The sequence below is a fragment of the Eublepharis macularius genome, chromosome 2 (assembly GCF_028583425.1).
Source record: "Eublepharis macularius isolate TG4126 chromosome 2, MPM_Emac_v1.0, whole genome shotgun sequence".
Lineage (NCBI taxonomy): Eukaryota > Metazoa > Chordata > Lepidosauria > Squamata > Eublepharidae > Eublepharis > Eublepharis macularius.
This window is the reverse complement of record NC_072791.1, coordinates 14,972,810-14,993,989: the sequence shown is the minus strand read 5'-3', so window position 1 is coordinate 14,993,989 and position 21,180 is coordinate 14,972,810. Positions and strand designations below refer to the sequence as shown.

Here is a 21,180-nt window from a genome sequence, read left to right as displayed (position 1 = left end):
ACGGATTACCTGAGGATTTCCAATATGCAGCTTGACAGCTCACTAGGCACCTGGACATATGGGAGACCATTACATGAATTTATATAATCTGTGCCTCTTGTGAGTTCTACGGAGCTAATTCAGAAACAGAACTTTCCAGACAATTTAACTCAAAATGCTTCAATGTACAGGACAATACAACAAGATTTATTCAGTAAAAACAGGTGCAACAGTGACCAGTTATACTCTCTAAATTCAGTTCAGCTACTAGTTCTTTCTTACTACAAGTCTGTGTTGAGTCAAATCCAACTTTTCTAGTTCACCAAGTGCTAGATTCTCTCAATGCACTCCTCTTGCAAATAGGAACAAACTGGACATCTTAGAAATCAGGTGAGAATCTTCGGCTTGAGAAATAAAGTCCTGCAATACCAAGACTATTCCACTAGTAATACCAATCATACTAAATTCCGCCCATTCCCGCCCCCCCTCAGCAATTATCTTTTCACATACCTATTTTTCAATTACTTTATACAAGATAATAGGGGGCCAGGAAATCTTATCCAGCTTTCCCAGCAGACAGACTTTCTCTGCAGCCAACCCCCATTCACTGATTTTGCCTCTCCTGAGTTAAACCAAGTTGTTCCTGGTAGTTTACATATCTGCCCATTCAATATTAAAAAACCACTCAAGCTATTGAGGAGTGTCCTATCAGGCCTCGGAAAAAAGTGTCTTGTCAGTGGTGCCCAACCTTTTTCTTATGGTAACTCACGAGTTAAAAATAACTTCATATGGGGACCAATTTGAAAAAAACAGAGCATTCACAAATAATTAAAACCGCACAAGCATGGGATCTACTTTCACATGCTCTGCAACCCATTTTAAGGTCAGGATCCATAGAATGGGAAACACTGCCTTAAATGATGGAATGCAGCAAGGTAAGAGGTAGGGCACAACGCCCCTCATGGCATGTATTTTTTTGTAAAAATTGTATCTCCCCCTACTTCATATTTCCAGATGTGCTGGGGGGTGGGCGGGTTTGCAATCAAGTCACAGTTGATTTATGGCAGCCCCAGACAGTTTTCAAGGCAATAGACGTTCTGAGGTGGTTTACCATTGCCTGCCTCTGCAGAGCAACTCTGGACTTCATAGGTGGTCTCCCAGTATTTACCAGGGCTGACTGTTTAGCTTCTGAGATCTGATAAAATCGGGCTAGTATGGGCTATTCAGCTCTGGGCATGTTAGTCTATAGCGACAAATAAAACAGGAGTCCAGCAGCACTGTAGACACTTAACAAATTTATTCCAACATAAGCTTTTGTAAGTCAGAGCTCACTTCATCAAGTGCAAGGATGTCCCTACTTAACAACTAAATGATGCAGGTAACAAAACCAAATGTGGCTGCCCGTATCACAGTCCAATAGCACTTTAAAGATCAACAAGATTTTCCAGTATATAAGCTTTTGAGAGTCAAGCTCCCTTTGTCAGATACAAGTAAGAAAGGAGATTCCTGAACCCTCAGGGGCACTGAAAAGGGAGTCAGGATGCAAAGAATGCAATAACTAATCAGTAGAGGAAACATGCTTAGGGATACCCCCTAAGGAATTACAATAGGGATCTCCATTCTTATTTGTATCTGATGGTGCTACTGGACTTGAACCTTGCTCTCCTCCGCACCATAAAGCATTCTCCATGCAGAGATTGATCCTATCAGGAAAAAATCTTGGCTCTTCATCCCCCCAACATTTAGACTTGCACCCACAGAGAGGAAGTTTGTGAGTGGAGCAGGCCAGACCACTGTGCGAGTCCCCAAGTACAACCCAGACCCAGATTTGGGTCCAGCAGCACCTTAAAGACTAACTAGATTTCCAGGGTATCAGCTTTTGAGAGCCAAAGCTCCCTTTGTCAAACAAAAGTAGGAACGGTGTCTGAAGATGGGTTCTCTGATTCTTGAAAGCTTACACTCTGAAAATCGTGTTGGTCTCTAAGGTGCCACTGGACTCAAATTCTGCTGTTCAACTGAAGTCCAGCATTGCTACCACCTAACGCAAATTCCTGAGCCCTTCTATCCTAGTCAGAAGGTGGGAAGGGTGTTGTACAGAAAGGAGTCAGGATGCAAAGGTACAATATAAAACGTTACTTGAGAGTGAAAACTCCCTTCTTCAGATAATTTATCTGTACTTTTATCTGAAGAAGGGACCTTTGACTCTCAAAAACTAACGCTCAGGAAATCTGGTTGGTCCTTAAGGTGCTGCTGGACTCAAACTTCGATCAATAATAGTAACATTAATAATACAGTCAAGGCTGTCTTTGTCAGACACCATTCCTTCTTGACCCCTGCCTTCCTATCATTCCGTTCAGACACTATTCTTACTTGTAGAAAAGAGCAAGAGTCCAGCAGCACCTATAAGACTAACACAATTTGTGGTAGGGCATGAGCTTTCATGAGTCACAGCTCACTTTTTCAGATGCAGCTAGAATATGAGTCCATCACATATTCTTACTTGCATTAGACCGCCAGGAAGCGAGTGTCGAGTCCAGTTGCACCTTAGATACCACTCTAATTTGCAATACCCAACTCACCCTCTGCCAGGATTATAAAGACTTCTACCTTCTCCCACTCCTGGTATCTGGCAGAGGAAGTTTGACTCTCAGATGCTTCTATCTTGGAAATGTAGTTGGCTTTAAGGTACTACTGGATTGGAATCTCGCTCAATAATTGTAACATTAATAATGAAGTCAAGGCTTTTCTTCAGCCACCATTCCGACTTGTACCCTCCTTTCCTACCATTCCATTCAGACATTATTCCTATTTGTATCAGACTGCCTGGAAGCTAGCTTTGAGTCCAGTTGCACCTTAGAGGCCACTCCAATTTGCAATATACCCAACCCACCCTCTGCCTAGAAACTAGCTTCAAGTCCAGTTGCACCAACCCACCCTCTGCCTAGATTATAAAGACTTCTACTTTTTCTCATATTTGATGGAGAGAGTTCGACCCTCGAAAGCTCCTGCTTTGGAAATCCAGTTGGCCTTTAAGGTGCTACTGAATTGGAATCTCGCTCAATAATTAAGAATTAAGTAACAATTAAATTAATAATTAATTAAATAATTATTAATAATTAACAATAAAGTCATTAATAAGAAAATCAAGGCTCTTCTTCAGCCACCATTCCTACTTGTATTCTGCCTTCCTACCATTCCATTCAGACATTATTCCTACTTGTATCAGACTACCCGGAAGCTAGCTTCGCGTCCAGTTGCACCTTGGAGAACACCCAACCCTCCTTCTGCCTGGAAACTAGCCTCAAGTCCAGTTGCACCAACCCACCCTCTGCCTGGATTATAAAGACTTCTACTTTTTCTCATATTTGACGGAGGGAGTTGGACTCTCGAAAGCTCCTACCTTGGAAATCTGGTGGGTCTTGAAGGTGCTACTGGACCCGTCTTGCTCGCCTCCCGCAGGTCAACCTGGCCGCCCACCTGAGTGCCAGACCCCATCCCACCTCCCCAGCGCGGCACGGGCCGAAGGACGCCCGCGCCGCTTCAGCCCCCTCTCCCGCCTCCCGCCGGCCCGCCCGCATCCGGTGAGCCGTCGCAGCTGATGCGCCGCTTCCTGTTGCCGCTCGCTCTTCTCCTCCCGTTCGCTTCCCCGTCGGCGAAGGCGGCTCCGGCAGCAAGCAGAGGCGGGGCGCCGTTTCCACGAACCCACGCGGGCGCGGCGAGCCGGGAGAGGCAGCGCGGCCTCCGCTCCGCTCCCTCCCGCGTCACGCGCCGAATGGGGCCGGCGGCCCCGTGAAGCCGAGCCAGCTCCCTTCGCCGCCCGCGGGAGCCTCTCGCCTCAGCGGACCGGATTCCGACTGCCGCCAAGGAGAGCCGGCCGGGCCGATCCAGACGCCAGGCAAGGCCGGGCCCGGCCCAGCGCCTTCCCCGCCCTCGCCATGCCGTCGCCGTCGCTGAGGGGAGGCGAAGGCGCGGAAGCGCCGGGGAAAAGCGAGGCCGCGGCCGGCAGAGCTTGGTGAGCAGAGAAGGGGGGGGGGCGCGTGAGGGAAGGGACGGCGACGGTTGGGGAGGAGGAGGGGGGCGGGACAAGGGAAGCGGCCGCCCAATCCGGAGCCGCCTTCCCGCCCGTTGGCCAGTGGGGGTGCGGCGCGCGGAAGGGGGGGGCAGCAGGTTCGGTTGCGAGCCGGCCCTGGCGGGTGTGTGTGTGTGTGACCGCGCGCGCCGGAGAGCGAGTGAGCGCACGCGCACGCGCGCTCCCGCCACAGCCCGCCGGAGCGAGCGCGCCATGGCCGGAGCTCAGTGACTGACCGACCGACAATAGGCGCGGAACGGCCGCGGGAGACGAAGGCCTCCGCCGGGCTTCTCCTCCGCCGCCGCCTCCCCCCCGCCGCGCCCCGCGCTCGCTCCTCCTTCCCCCAGGCCGGCGCGCCGGGAATGTGAGAGGGAGGAGGAGGCCGAGGAAGCGGGCGGCCGCGCCGTTGAGGGGGCCGGGCGGGCGGGAGGACGCGGGGGAAGGAGGCCTTGCATGGCACCGCGGGCCGGCAGCCGCTCCTAACGCCGCCCTGCGCCGGGGGAGGCCGACCAGGCCTACGAGGCTGCCGCCGCCGCTCCTGCGGCAGGGACCGCCCGCCCGGCTCGCCGCCTCCGCCGCCTCGGCCCGGGATCGCCTCCCGCCTCCTTTTCTCCCCTTGTCTCCGGATTCTCTGCCAGGAGGGGTCAAGGTAACTGCCCCGGGAAAGGGGGCGAGGGCGCGCCGTTAGGGCCGGGACTTCGCTCCTCCCGCCTTCCCTCGGGGAAAGCGGCACCGCCGGGCAGCTCTTGGCTGCCTGCCGGTTGCTCTCTATCTCCGGCCCATATTTTAGCACCTTTCCCTTCTTCTCTCTGTCTCTCCCGCCCACCCCACCCCACCCCCGGCCTAACAGTCTGGTCTGTGTCTTTTAGAGGGCTTCAGGTGGGTGGCTGTGTTGGTCTGCATTAGATTGGAGTCCAGTGGTGGCACCTTAGAGACCAACAAGATTTTCAAGGGTGTAAGCTTTCGAGAGCCAGAGCTCCCTTCTTCAGACACCTGTGCTACAGATTTCCTGGTTGATCTGCTGTTTCTAGGAGCGCCTAAATAGGCGAGTGTATGGGTACCTGTAGGTGCAATAATAAAGTATATCGTCTGTCTTGATGAATGATGGATCTGGGGTATTTGTCAGGTTGCATCTTCAAGACCAAGATTTTCCAGGGTATGCGGTTTCTAGATTCAAAGCTCCCTTCTTCAGATACTGGGAGGTGTGGGGATCCCTGAGCTTCTATATCCCAGAATATATAAAGGCTTAAGGATATAAAGGCTCAGGTATATTCACTCCTTTCTGTATCTGAAGAAGGGAGCTTGGACTCTTCAAAGCTTATACCTGAAAAACTTGTTGGTCGCTAAGGTGCTACTGGACTCAAATCCTGTTTTATGTTTAGAATAATTCCTCCTTTTAAAAAAAGTGTTTAAAAGCCTGTATGACACTGTTTTGTTTTTGGGAGGGGGGGAATCAGATGGTGGAGGAGGCCCAGAACGAGATTGCCAAAGGGGGGGGGAAGCCTTGATTCTCTTACTTGGTATATTTTGTGTTGAAGGTCTGCAAAGGAGCAACTGGTTCCTTCAAGGGGAAGAGAAAGGGGTTGGGAGTGGGTGGGGAGAGACACCCAATGTGATCCGTGTTTACTTGTCAGATGTTGCTGAGGCTTGTTGGGTTGGAATTAGGCCTTAATAATTTATAAAGCGGGAGAGGAGGAACTGTTACTAAATTTACAGCAGAGAAGTGTCGCGAAAGCTTCTTGCTGACACAATGATCTTTGCCGTGGAAGCGATCTGGCTCGGGGACTTGTCCCTTAATATGGTTAGCAGCTCCATTTTGAGACTGGGGAGACATTTCTTGGTGGACACTGGGAAGAGATCGTGGCTGGGGCAGAGATGCGGTCTTTTCGATCTGCTGAGTTCTGTGTATCAGGCCTAGGTTGCAGTGTAATCTGAGGAACACTTACTTGGGAGCAAGGGCCGTACAGCTCAGTGGGACTTCTAAGGACACACATCTAGGATCTGGTTCTAACAGTGCAATCCTAAGCAGAGTAACAGCTTTCTCAGTTCACTGAAGTTAATACGCTTAGAAGGGTGCAAATCTGCTTAGGATTGCGCTTTAGGTGTGATAAAGTGTGTTGAGAGTTTAAGAATCTCATGGGAGAATAAATATTTTTGCTGCTTTTAGTACACATCTCTTTTCCTTATGTATTAGAAACTGGTTGTGTAGAACTCATGTCTGGATAGCGTTAGCAGTCCTGCACAGAGCCCTCCCATTTTCATGATGTATATAATATTTAAATTGCTAACCATCCTAATAATGTAGCATCATTAGTCTGTTAAGCGTAGGCTGTATAATTCGGGATAACAATGCAGCAACGGTCACGAGAATGATGAGATGATAAAGGAGAGATTCTCATAGATAAAATCACTCTCCCTGCTGAGTGTCAAGGGACTTCTGTGACTCCTTGTGAAGCCTGTGAACACCTTTTCTACCGTGCATATTAAATTCAGCTAATTTCCAGGATTGCTTAAAAAAAAGTTTTAACTTTATGTATCATTCCATTGACTTGAGTAATGGATCATATATTGATTTCACTGATTATTTTTTACTGGATGAAATCTTGCCATTATGACTGCTGCTGTTGTGCATATTCATTATAAAAATTTAAAATTCACCACAGGCAGGGTTGTATTGTTAAAAGCACTTTTATACAGTATGCTTAATAAATTAATCTATAAAGTCAATATTTTCCCTACTTACAAGGAAGGGGGTGAGCTATGGATTTTTTTAAAAAAAGTATCAGACACAAAACAGTCTGAGCTGTGGGAAGGTAGATTAAGGTTAATCATTAGGAAAAGATCCAAAACAAGGAATGACTTATTAGAGGAATAAGCTATTTAGTGAGGGCGTGGGATGTTTTCTTTGGAAGCCTCCATGAAAGGGCCGCATAGGGGTATCATAGCTTCAGGTTGTCTTGCCTTGTAGTAGAGAATGATCTGCCTGGCACTGAAGACCTTGTTATCTTCTGTGTTTCTAGAAAAGGGAACAAAAGAAAATGGCTAACGGACATGATAACATCAGCTATCCAATTGATATGGTCACAGAAATCAGCATCCAGCGTATATTGCCATCGCAGGATTTATGTTAAAGATCAACATAGATATTGTCAGATTCCAGCATGCACGTTTTAACAGTGCGAAGGTTGGCGGAATCACTGTCTTCACATAAATACTTTTTGCTTTTATGAAGATGGTATTTGTTACCCATTTAAAGTTGTTGGGAATTTCCTTTCCTTTGGCTTGCTCACCTGATTGCTGTAATGCATAACAGAGAGAAAAGTCCCCAATTGCTATAACATGTACGAGAGAGAACTTCAAAAAAATTTCCCCGAGAGGAAAATGTGATTCAGAAATGGAATAAGAGGAAAAACGAACACTTCAGTCCTGTAGGGAAGACCTGCACATGTGGTTGTGCATCCAGGTGTGCACTGTTGTGCTCATCTGGCTCCCCTTGCTGATGAATGTATCTGAGGCAGTGGGGGATGCGCAAATTGGGTGATGACGTGCATTTCATATGGGACACTAGTCACGTGAAACAAAGCATTACTTGCAAAGAATGAAGGCCATATGGTTTTGTTGACGTGAGGCTACTTGATAAGCAACCATGGTAAACTAAGCTGAAGTAGGAGGAATGTTTCTCAATAGAAAGAACTTAAAAGGAAAAAAGTGTTTCTTGTAACATTTTTACAGTATTTTCCCAAGTATGTTGACAATATTTATTCCATTCAGTAGGGATATGTCCTCAGCACCAACCACTCCTCCATCAGTGGATAAAGTAGACGGATTTTCTCGGAAGTCCGTCAGAAAAGCCAGGCAGAAGAGGTCGCAAAGTTCCTCCCAGTTTCGGTCTCAGGGCAAGCCTATTGAGTTAACGCCACTGCCTCTGCTAAAAGGTAAGACTCTGTATCAATTGTTTTGCATCTGATAATTCAGTTATGACAAAAGATTGCAGATCTTCCTGTTTCACTGGAAGGAAGTTTCATACCTTAAAAGTTCACATATTTAGCTGTTATTTAAGTTGCAAACTTGTCCTATTACAGTGTTTATTGAAATATCTTTGAAATTGACTGTACTGATTCTCACTGTGTAATCTGCCTTGAGTCTTAGAGCCAAGCTACAAGAGATGAATTACACGAGGACATGCATGTGAAAGGAGTTGCAATGTTAGCCGAGAAGCTGAATTTTAAAAAAGATAGGGAGGCTTTGTCAATTTCCCCTCTCTACAGAGCCAGGGAGATGCTGCTCAGAGTTTGTTAATTTCCTCTTTTGCCTTGGAAGTCTCTGTCAGTTTCACCTCCCCTTCTAAGGGAAGAGGAAATTAACAAACCCTCTGAGGAGCCATCTTCCCTGACTTTGTAGACAGGGGAAATTGACAAAGCCTTTCAATCTCTTTTAAAACTCAGCTTCCAGGCTAACATTGCGACTCCCTTCATGTGCGTGTTCTCGTGTAATTCATCTCTTGTAGTTTGGCTCTTAGTGAGAAAGGTGAACTATAAATGGCACAAATAAATAGGTGACATAAATTATGTAAGTTTGGTAAATGCTTTTGGTAGAGAATCGGTGATACGGATATTGAATGCCCATATTCTCTTGCTGATTATATCAATTTTTGATTAGGATGTGTAAGATTATATATATGCACAAAGAGGAACGGTGTCTTGCAAGTGTGGAAAAAAGTACAATGGCTATTGACAGATAATCTTGCTATATCATGCTAGGATGTTTAATTTTGTATCTGTCAGCTTTGCTTTTGTTATTCAGATAATCTTATTTTCCTTTCCTTTTCCCTCTGAAATTTGCAATTTGCAAGATATTAGAAAATCCAGCAGTTATGTAATTAAGATACTGCCTTCTGTTTCAATTAGATATGAGGTGCAAATGCATTTGAATATTCTCATCTTTCAGATTCAATGTAAGAGTCTGGATTTGGGAGTTTGTCAAGAATGTGGCAGAGCTTGGTTAATATTGGTCACATGAACATATCCAATGTGGTAGAGAAGATGGTGGGGCCCTGTCTAGGCTGTATGATATAAGACCAGACTGTATTCAGAGACCTGGAAGGCAGAAGCTTTGCAACTTTTAAACACATTTCAAGCAAGTAGAGGATATCTGCCGATCTTATCACCCTTGGCTGGTGCCTTGTGATCTAATTAGAACAGGACTGCTCTTTTCCCCTGAAATGAGGTTAGCAAGTGAGCTCAGGAAATGCTGAGTTTACAAATAAATTGCCTTACAGGTTTTTACGAGCAGTTTGGTCGTCCTGAGCTTGCATGTTCTTCATCTTTTTTGTGGTCATTGACAGTGAAATCCAAAACAGAATTATGCCTTTCTGAGCCCATTGACTGCAGCGGACCTCCTGAGTCAGACATAATGCACTCAGTACCCTGTTCCTTGCAGGGGTCAGTACCAAGAGCGGGAATTAATGAAGACAGTCTAAAGTGGGCAGGGATGCAGTTGGTCACTCCAACCAGGACTTCAGACTAAACTCCACAAGATTGTGAACAAGACAGAATACAGCTAGGCTGAGCAGGCCAGGAAGCATGCATGAGAGGCAAACAGCAAGGATGCAGGAAGGAGGTAGAGAAGTAGTTTGGTAGTCCTCTTAGGTTCTCACTTGGTTTGTGCGGCAGGGTGAAAAGAACTATATAGCAGAAAGTAGAATGGCTTTCTTGGATTTCCTGCCTCCTGACTTTGGGAGTTTGCATCCCCAACTGTGTCTGTTGTCTGGCCTGTAATAATTAGAGCTTCCTCTTGCACCTGGCAGCCCTGATGGTATGGGGGTAAGGAATCAATGCCTGTCTTTTAAGGCTTCTGATTTGAGCCCCTTGGCATTTGTTGTAGAGAGTGCTCAGTTCCGACTCTGCATCTTGGCTCAGATTTTTCTCCTGAATACAGTGCTTCTAAAAACCTGGCAAAGCCAATTTATTTTTAGCTCTCCAAAATTCTTAGCAATCCGAAATTGCCTTGGGCCCCTGTGGCTGTAAATTATGAAGAGCAATGTGCTAAAATACCTGATTTTCAAACATTTTTGTCTTTCTGACATTTCAGTAAATGAACTCATGTTGGGTTTGAACGTTGGAAGTTTTTAAAAGCTGGTTGGCCTATGAGAAAAGTGAGTTTTGCACGTGTATGGCCAGATGGCAAGGGCATGTTAACAAGGAAGACCAGTCGAATACAAATTGGTTAGCTGACTGGTAATTTGCAGAATTGTACCAGAGACATGCAAATTACAAAAAACAAAGCTCACTAACTATTATGAAACACTGAAACTAACTTCTCAGTGGTTGCCATCAATTATTATGCATATCTTGCTGTATTATGCAAATACGGGTTCATGTCAATGGTAGTAGCTGGAGCTGGCGGTGAACAGCAGCTGTTCTTTCAATTGTATGTTGTTTTGAAATGTAAGCCACTTGAGGAGCCAATCAGACTGAAAAGTGTTGTATAAGAAATAAATAAATGATGTAAATAAAACATCCAAGTGAACATGCAGGTTCTTTTTAGTTTTTTATTAAAACTCCATGATTTAAAAGTTTCATTTGAAACAAAATTTAAACTGATTCTCAGTTACTATAGACCACAAGGTTCCTGTTCTTAACTGAAGAGAGTGTGGTTTTGTCTTCTATAGCGTTGAGGAGCCAAAGAGCTGCCTTTTGTGCCTTAATTTTCGAATAGTAAGCTGCTGTCAATGTAAAGACAATCTAGACTTTGTAGAACATTTGATTGTGGATGATATTTGAACACTTAATTGGCTAGTCTCAACCATACAAAGGAGGGCTTGAAATCCCCAGACACTGGGTATCTGATTGCCTTAGAACTCATCTTGGAATTGAAAAATAAAGTCAAATCCTGCAACAGAGTTTGAATTGAAAAAGTTGATGCCTAGAAATGGGAGTTTCCCCCCTAAACCTGGCTGATCGTACCTTTGTTCAAGAGATGCAGCATTCTCTATTGTGGTGCCTCTATGCGACTTCTGTGGAATTCTGTACCCACAGCCATACGTTTGGTGTCAGTCTTGCTGAGATTCAGGTGCCAGGTGGAAACATCTTTATTTAGCCAGGATTTTAGTTCCACTTTATTTTGCCTTTTGCTGATTTTTATTTATTTAAACCATTTCTCTGCTTTCTTTTCACCCATATAGGGTCCCCAAGTGGTGAACATTCAAACCTTTCAACATTAAAACACTTAAGACATTAAAACACCATAATTTGTACATTAAATTTAAAATATTTAAAAGATCAATAAAACATATAAACACACATGACACAACCAAGGAGGAGTACTAATAACAGTTACATGTGGTATGCCAAACAAAACAAAAAAGTTCTTGCCCGCTGGTGGAAGACAAAGATAGAGGAGTACAGACGAATCTCCTTGGGGAGGGAGTTCCATGATTTTGGTGCCATGACAAATGAGACCCTTTCTTGAGTTGCCACCTGTCTACCCTCGGGTATTAGAGGCAACCGAAGCAGAGCCTGTAAAGATAAACTGTGGTTTGTTTATGTAGTTGCTTTTCCTTGTTTTATTTGTATATTAGTGTTCTTATTATTTGCATTGTTTCTTTTAAGTTGTTTTGCCAATTTTGATTGTTGATTGCATATAAGACACCTTGAGTGTAGGTTGGGTAGAAATACAGTAAATGAATTTTCGTGCCAGGTCATTTTGACGCACAAAAGTGAATGTGAGTTTTAAGCTTATAAGTAATGGGAAGACTCCGGTCTGAAATTGGAGGCATAAATGTTTTATAAAAGAATAAAAAGTGATTACTTATGTTCTTGCAAGATGAATGGAATGATTAGGAATTAAGGGTATGCTCTGGGATCCTGCACAAACTCCTCATCTTTACCTGATCCTCCTCTCCTCTCCATTCCTCTCTGCCTTTGACCTTTGCTGTTTGTATCGAAGGGCTCCTGTTCCCTCCTTTGATAGGGCCCTCCCTTTTTTGCTGCCCCATGTTCTGAGAACTGTCCAGAATGCTTGCATGGTGCTAAGTCTCTCACTGCAGATCAGTCTTCAGAAATCACCTTTTCCCATAAAGCCCTTGGCACAACTCCTTTCCCTGCTGAAACTAAACTTTATTGCATGTAGAATTAACATATATTTCCCCCCTTACTCTCCTTTGTTGTACACTTTTAGATTATAAGCTCCTCAGTGCAGGGGCCTGTTGTCTTGAAACTCTGTTAAGCTCCATGTGGGTTGGTGGTATATAAATATAGTGGTAATTCAGGTGGATAAACAATAGGAAGATACCTGGAAGTAGTGAGACTAGTCTACTTTGCAGTTCTTATGAAGATTCGAGTGGCCTGCAGTGGGGCTGTGCTGAAAACATGGCTTAGAAATAATATGGGTACTCAGCTTCAAGTCGTGTATAATGTTTCAGATTCTTGTAATGTAGAAACTCATTATTCGGTTGTTGGGATGACAAAAATGTTTCTGTTTCCTTGGTATAAGCATTACTTCTTAAAGTGCTAGCATTACACGGAGTTGAATTAATATAATAGTACTTGCATTCCTATTTTAGTGTTCAAAGCATTTTTTAAACATTGCAGGGTTGTTGTAGAGATTACTGAAATGATGTGTATCATCATCATCATCCCCGTATTATGTAGGTAGTGTAGGTTAAAAGAGTGTAACTTGCTTTAAGACTGTCCTCTTCAGCTTGATTTTAAACATCCGAAGTGAAACCATAGTTTGACTAAACTGTGGTTAGGGCGATCATCCAGATACAGGTATTCATCTGTAGCTAGCTAAGGTATCTCAAACCAGTATCTGAAACTGTGGCTTGAAATTCTACAGTTATTCTTAACTATGATTTGAAGTGACTTACAGATGTGGAGATCCGTTCTTAATCCACTTGGTTTCCCAGTGTCATTTTTGCTGTCATCTTGGGCAACAGAGCTGCCTGGCCAAAGCTGCTCAAAATCAAAGCCTCTCTCACCTTTAGCAAGTCTTACTAGCTTACTAGCTGCAACACCCAGCATTTGTCAAGGTGGGACAGGTTGGAATGTTTGTCTGCAACCAAAGCCTAGTTTCACAAACTTACCGTAGTTAAAATAAGTCATGGTTTCGCATAGAGGTCTAAAATTTCCAGAAACTTTTAGATATATTGTAAATTCCTATTCATGCTGTAGACAGAATAAACATTTTCAAGATTTCTTTTTTTTGGCAACAACTAATGATAATACATTATTAAAGGGTTCAGTGTTTTCGCTGTTATAGAGTTTAACTTGACATATAAATATACTAGTAATCCTTTCTATTGTGACTGTATGAGCGTGTTTCTGTCCAAATTATACATTTCCATTTGTTTACTACAGCATTTGCTTTCTACCGTCATCTTTTTTTAACCTCCCAGATGACAATAGTTATGATACAGTGAGAGGTGTTTCTGTCTGTCACCTTAGTAACAAACATTTTGAAGGAAAATTTAATTTGCAAATACTTTGGTAAACATCAGGCAGATTTTTCTTAAAACTATGTAAGCAACCAGACGGGGGTGGGTCCCCTTAGTGACTCTCTTAGTTTAGGGGGAAACTGCCTATGCAGTACTGTCTCTTCTAGAATGAGTACAATCAGTCAAAGTTTTAAAAAAAGGTAGTCCCTTGGAGTGCTTTCAAAGCACTATGCAACAACTATGCAGGACCATCTGTAATATTGGGTAATTCCAATTCCTTCTTTACTACAAACATGCATAATTATCCTTATCAGTTCACTTTCCTTTTACCCCTATGTAAAAGCACAATATGCATATCCTTTTAGGATCTAGTTTTTTTTTCCGCATGGGCAACTTTTTTGTATTTTAACATGTATTTTGTTGATTGTCATAGCTGATAGTCTCTGTACATATGCTTAGGTATCTCAGGGAGCATCAACTTGCCGTTCTGCTTTAACACTGGATATATTAGTAATTGTGTTAAATTTCATAAATATATTAAATAGTACATTTATAGATGCTATTTTATATGTAATGGATTTAATGTTCTTGAAGTTACAATTTAAGTTTGAGAAAATAAATACTTCACCGGTTTGCATTTCCCCCCAAATTTTGTCCCCTTCCCCATAGCATCAATGGAAAAAACCCTCTGGGCTATAATACCTATGCAGGATGCTTTTTGTTCTCTTTCTGAGTTGTGTTAGGATGGGTTTGAGATGGCACTGGAATGCCAGTTCGTTGGCTGTCTAGTATTTGATCATGGTCAAATATTTAATGAGGTTAGGCTGCTATTTATGCAGGGGCATTCTTCTCTTTTTATTGAATTGTGGGGTCACCTGATGGCTGTGGCAGGGGTAAGGCCTGTTTTCCCCCTTGTGAATCAGCTGCACGGCTACACACAGCTTTAAATATTTGACTGTTACTCTACTATATTCGGCCTGTATATGACATGTTAATCAAGATATGCCAGTACCAGAATTCATGGCATTTAAGAAGAGCATGTTATGAATAGGAAGAGCTAATATGTGTAGACAAAGGCCAGGGTGGTGCACATTTTTATCCAACCTTTCCTTCAAGTAGTTGAGAGGTGGTGTATGTGCTTACCTATCGGTCTGTTTGCAGCATCACACTGATGGGTTTGGGGCCTGTGCGGAAACACAGCTCAGACTGTGCATGCCCAGAGGAGAGGAGTTGTGCCTTCCTTCTCAGTTCCTTCTTGTTTGCCACAGTAGTGTTAGGGAACTTCTCTCTGAGTTGCCTTCTCTGAGTGTTAGCATGTTTTAGTCTTTTATCCTAAAAAGTTTTAGATGGTTTGTTAACTGATTTTCTGTACGTAGTCCCGTCACATAATATCTAATTCTGAGCTGGACTGTACAGCGGGGATCAAAAATTGCACACAGTGGAGCCAGGGACCAATAGGGGAGATTCTTCTACTATGCTGAAGGAAGCCTGAAGTTGCAGAAAAAGCCAAAATCTTAAAAAAAAAAAATTTAAAAAAATTGAGGGGTTAACCCCTCCAATAATAGAAGCAGTGCATGTAGCTTTGAGAAATAAGTGTGCACTGACATCTTTCAATACTACATTCTCGTGGCCATTTGAGGGTTTGCTAGGCAAGCACAATACTGCTGAGCCTTCCAAACCTTGATTTCTGTCAAAGGCAGAAGGAGAGGAGCGGGGAGAGGGCATAGGAGGCCACAAAGCTGCTGCTGTGTTTCCAGATGGACCGAGGACCCACTAGGCCGGCTGGTGACAACCGTACAACTTGCCACCATGAGACTCAGCTATATCTAGTGGAAACATAGCACAACTTGCCTTGGTGATTTGTTATCATGCAACTTACAGGACTTGGCTGGGTTTTCTGGTGGCCTGTGAGCAACTTGCCTAGGTGGCCTGCTACTATGCAACTTGTGCAACTTTGCCAGCCCAGGTGGTGGTTATTGCATGATTTGCTCAGGAGTTACTGTAATTGGATTGCCAGGCCTGTCCTGGCAACCAGCGGAGACCAGGTGAGGTGGGGACATGGGGGAAGCCATTTGCGATGTGACATCATTTTGGGGGTGGGGGGGGGAGACCTGGAAGCGATGTTTATCCTTTTTAGAATCACAATACTTCTATTGGTTCTACCATAGAGCTCTCAGTGATTCCTAGAGAGGTGTGATGTTACTTCCCAGAAGTGATGTCATGCTGTGCCTGACACCAATTTTTCTTTCTTTCTCCCAGTGACTACAGGAGAACCTGTGGGCATATGGCAAACCTACCTTGTAGCGGCCTGCTTGTAGTTGTATATAGTATGTCCTTCTCTAAGGTCATACTGTCTCCCTTATAAGTACGAGCAAAATTCATGGGATTGTTTCCACCCAGTCTTTCCTTGGTATCTGGCCCACTGTTGGAAGGAGACAGAGTGTGCTGGTAATGGATACCCCTCATACCACCGGTGTTCTCTGGAACTTCTGCCTTCTGTCTCAGAACCAGTTCCTCGGTATTGTCTGCTCAGTTCACAGCAACTGTTTTACCTTCCATGTTCCTGTGAGTTTCAGCAGGTGGAACTGATTTTGTGCCTCTGGTTTCCATTTCAGTTTGGTGTAGTGGTTAAGAGCGTGGGACTCTTATCTGGAGAACTGGATTTGATTCTTCACTCCTCCACTTGAAGCCAGCTGGGTGATCTTGGGTCAGTCACAGCTTCTAGGAACTCTCTCATCCCCACCCACCTCACAGGGTGTTTTGTTCTGGGGATAATAACAACATACTTTGTAAACCACTCTGAGTGAGTGTTAAGTCATCCTGAAGGGCGATATATAAATCAAATATTATTATTATTATGTTATTATTCTTTGTGGGCACCTCTTCATTTACTGATAGTGTCAGTTCTAACAGCTTCCACTGGGAATGCTGTTTTTGAATGTCCAACATTGACACCTCTTATCTTGCACTCTTGCCTCTCCTCCATGTCAGAGATGTTTCTACTTCATCTTTATGCTCTACAGAAGAGGACAGCGTTTATATGTCAGACTTAGCTGACAGATAAGGTTTCTGGCTCTTCTAGTCAATCTGTGATCCATCTATTGCTTCCACATCAGATTATCTGTTCATGTACTCCAGAAGCGTTGCATGGCCACATCTTCAGGCTATAGGTGCAGCACTATCCCCATCAGCAGGGCAGGTAGAAAACTTTGTGGGATGAATGGCCTGAAAGTTGTTGCCCTGTCTCTGAAGATCACCAGCTGTCTCGTTTGTATGTCCTGCTCCAAGTATTTCCTATGGATGAAAATTTCCCTGTCCCCTGGCCATCTCCTTGGAGATAGAAAAAATAAATGGCTGCTGTCATGAACCTGAGCCTGCAGGCCTCAAGGAAGCCTGAGGTCTAATGGAAATTTCCAGTAGGCCTGGTTGCCAATTCTCCTGCAGGCTTACATTTCCTAGGATCTTTTCGGTTTGAACCAAGGGAAATTGGCGGGAAAAGGAAGGCCAATCAGAACCAAAGAGGCTGGCCCGTGGGAGAACTAATATAAGGCCCCCGTGAAGGGTGAAGATGTTCTTCTCCCAGGAGCTGTGAGGCGGAGAGGCTGCTACTGGCAGGAGAGGATCCCTCATCCAGGAAGTGTAGACTGAACCCGGGAAGGGCCAGGTATTGTAGGGACCAGTCAGGTGGCTGCGTTAGGAAGTTATTGTTTTCTTGCTGGCTCCTTCATGTGTTTAGTTTGCCCTGCTTGTTGAAAAATACTCCTGTTAAATTTATTGCTTGTAAGTGTCCCTCCCACTCTCGCCCTGTCTTGTTATATAAAAACAGTTTGTTTTACTCTAGCTCGACTGGTCATCTGGCAGTACCCTCCCCAACAGAGAGATGCTGCTTGGAAGGGTGGAGGAAGGGTGGGTACCCTGTACCCTTCTTAGTTGAACTCCCAGACCAGCATAAGGCCCTTGCCTGCTCCAAGGCTGAAGGGGGCAGTTGGGGCTGGAGGGCTCCCGGGAGAGGAAGCTGGGCCCCCATAAGCCTCTCTGCTCCATGTCAGCTACCCTCTTTACAAATGAGGCCTTGAGAATAACTAAACAGCAAAGTCACTTTCAGACATATTGCTGATGTACCTATTTCCACATCTCCAATTGGCTGGAGTGATTACTGTCTGCTCCTGACTGTGCTGTCTCATCTTTCTCTTACATGAGAACTACTTGTGTGTGTTACACCAATTCTTACAAAGAGGTCCAGAGGAGAACCAGGTAATTACAGGTCAATTAACTTAATGTCTGTCCCATGTAAATTAGTAGAAACTGTTGTTACGGATAGGTTTATTAAGCACATAAAGGAACAAAACCACCTTTGAGAAATCAGCATGGCTGCTGCAGATGGAAGTTCTGCCTCACCAACCTAAAGTGAAGAAGCATATAAATAATGGTTTTCCAGTAGAAATGATATACTTGGAATTTCAAAATGCTATTGACAAGCTGCCTCACCAAATACTCCTGAGTAAATTTAGCAATCTTGGAATAAGAGGATGGGAGCTCTTATGGATTAAAAATTGGTTAAAAGACAGGAAGTGGAGAAGGAATAAATGGACAATACTCTCCGAGGGAAGTGATGTGATTTGGAGTGTGCAGTGTAGTGGCCAAGTTTGCAGGTGACACAATGATTCAGGATGGTGAAAACCAAGGCTGACTGTGAAGAGCTGCAAGAGGGTCTCTTTAAATCGAATAAGTGGGCAACAGTGTAGATAATAGCAATGTAGGGGTGCCTTTTCCCAGCTTTGACTAGTTAGCCAGCTGCAGCTTCACTGGGCAGGAAGGATCTGGCTACTGTCGAACCTGTTCTGGTTACATCTAGATTATTATTTTTTTTAATAAAATTTTATTGGTGAGTGGAAAAAAGAGAAATTTCCAAATTTAGTACATATAATCCCATTTCCCCCCCCCCCCTACTCTATACCCACCCTTTTCCTCCCCCCTCCCTGTCGACTTCCAACAGCTTTCCAACCCTTAACCCTTCTTATTACTTAAATCTATTTCATTTATATTATCCTACCACCTATAAATCATAATATCTCTTACTCTAAGCACATTCTAATTCTTTTACATAAACTCTATCAAATATACTATCAATATGGTGTATATCATATACCACTCAATGTAGCATAACACAGTGTAGTATAATATATAGCAAGGATCACAATATCTCTTACTTTAAACATATTCTATTTCTTTTAAACATACACTCTATCAGATATACTATCAATATAGTATATATTATAAAACATATATTGTATGCTATGCCACCAATGTAGCACAGCACACAACATAATACAACACAACAACATAATATAATATAAAATCTGATCCACTAACCCATCATAATATATTGTATATAATATGCCACATTAATATATCTGTTTAACTATTCTCATTATCCCATGTATTCTAAGTAGAGTTCCCCTAAATATTATACTAGCTTAGATTATAATTACATTCCCCCTAAATGGTAAGATCACTTCTCTCTTCCCTTTACAATATTGTTCTTTAATAATTCTCAAACTGCCACAGTTCTCCTTTCACATATCACTTTTTTTCCAAAAATTGTTTCAATTTCCCCCAATCAACAATATATTGTCCTAGGTCAAGATCTTTAAGTTTCCTTGTCATTTTGTCCATTTCCGTCATGTACAGCAATTTATAGATCCAGTCTTCTACAGTTGGTATTTCTTGTGTCTTCCATTTCTGCGCGTACAAAAGTCTTGCCGCTGCAGTCATGTAAAATAACAGTGTTCTATACTGCATTGGAACTGCCTCCATCCCCAAGTTCAGTAGCAACAATTCTTATTTATTTGAATTTGTAGAATCTCATTAATTACTTCGATTATTTCTCCCCAGTACTGCTTAGCTACTTCACATGTCCACCACATATGGTATAATGATCCTTCATGCTTTTTACATTTCCAGCATTTGTCTGACATATTAGCATTTCCTAGCGCAATTTTCTTTGGTGTTAAATACCATCTGTAAATCATTTTGTACTCATTCTCTTTAATGTTCGTACAAGTTGAAATCTTCACTGTATTTTTCCATAGGTGTTCCCACACCTCCATTGTTATTTCTTCATGAAAATTTATTACCCACTTCACCATCTGGACTTTTACTGTTTCGTCCGCTGTAAACAATTTTAAAAGTAGTTTATATGGTTACATCTAGATTAGATTATTGCAATGCGCTCTGTGTGGAACTGCTCTTGAAAAGAGTTGGTAAACTTCAATTAGTGCTGAATACTGTAGCCAGGATGTGTACTGGAGTAGGCTGCCGGGAACGTATCTTCTGGTCTTGGCTCATCTACATTGACTCCCAGTCTGTTTCTGGGCTCAATTCAAGGAGCCGACTTTTAGAACCCTGTGTGGTTTGGGACCAACATACTGGAAGGACCACCTACTCCCTTATGAACCACTGGTTTTATCCAGCAAGTCTCTCCTTATATTCTTATATCCAATCCTCTCTGGGTCTTTGAGTGAATGGAGAGAAGTAACATCCCTATGAAACTCAGTAATTCACTGGGGTACTACTTCCAGCAGAAGCCTACTTTCCACCCGCAGGCCCTGATATACCTAGTGCTCTCTTTTTAAAATCATCCCTTAAGGCAGGTTCAGTGTCTTTGGTATTTGATAGTGCTATTTCTTGCTGTCCCACCTTTAGTAACAAAGTACATTTTCTTGACCTCACTGATGTTCTTTCAGGGGTTTCTGGGTGGCTGTAGTGAGAACTTAATCCCTGAAGCACCACCAGATTTATTTATACATTGCCTTTATCCCCAGTGGGGTCCAAAGTGGTTTAATTGTTCTTCCCTTCTCTTTTTTATCCTCATAACATCTCTGTGAGATAGGTTAGGCTTTGAGTGCGTGACTGACCCAATGTCATCCAGCAAGTTACCATGGAGCGGGGATTTGAACCTGGGTCTCCCAGATCCTTGTTAGATACCACTACACAACACCAGCTGGTGCCAAAGTAGCATCTTTCTTCAGATTATATTTTAGATGTCAGTTAACTTACTAAAAAAAATGTTAGCCATAAGCTTTTGCCTAACATGACGAGCAAAATTTTTACAAGCCAGTCATTGATTTTAAAAATAAATAAATCCTGACCCATTTGTTGTCTATTCATGTGATGTTTTAGGGTGCAAGTTCTCAAACTTCAGCAGCCTGGGAATCCCCATTTTGAAACATTTTTTTCTGTGGCTCACCTCCAAGTCCTCTGTGTCTCCCTCACCAGCATCTGCTCCGTGCCAGACAACGTAATTTCAGAATGCATGCTAAACCATGCATGTTCCACAGAGGAATCTGTTCTCTAGTCTCCTCAAAACCAAGCAATGCTGACCACGTCAGCTTCATTTTAAAAGTAGGCAGCAGGTCTTGGAGTCCCTTGGAGAATCCGATTCTGTTCCTGTTCCCTAAGGTAGAAAGTTCTTGCTCCCATTTATAGGAAACTGAGAGGGTTTTTATTTTCACGTTAGCTGGATTGGCGTGAGAGTGGCCCATCTTGAGAAATGCTGTTTTAGGAATAAAAGCTAGTTTGTCCTCTTCCTCCCCCCCACCCCCCGGGGCAATTATTTTGTAAAACCAGTTGGCAACTAAATTTAGTGGCCAGACAGACAGTTTCTTAGAAGCATTTACATCTACAACTCTTGACA

The 21,180-nt window shown here is 43.4% G+C and overlaps 1 protein-coding gene across 8 annotated transcripts in view; it reads left to right on the top strand.

The window, feature by feature from the left end:
- Positions 1 to 2,991: 2,991 nt before the first annotated feature.
- The window catches only part of PPP2R5E (protein phosphatase 2 regulatory subunit B'epsilon), a 109,447-nt gene continuing 91,258 nt past the window's right edge, over positions 2,992 to 21,180 (top strand). Inside the window, exons 1-3 of one of the 8 annotated variants that reach the window (XM_054970276.1) lie at positions 4,628 to 4,697; positions 7,069 to 7,232; positions 7,820 to 7,983. In XM_054970276.1, the coding sequence (XP_054826251.1) occupies positions 7,210 to 7,232; positions 7,820 to 7,983 (187 nt within the window). In that variant the 5' untranslated portion in view covers positions 4,628 to 4,697; positions 7,069 to 7,209. Of the gene's footprint in view, positions 3,392 to 3,587; positions 3,992 to 4,479; positions 4,698 to 7,068; positions 7,233 to 7,819; positions 7,984 to 21,180 lie in introns of those variants that run through there. The other 7 variants (XM_054970278.1, XM_054970275.1, XM_054970274.1 and 4 more) reach the window with 7 other exon arrangements.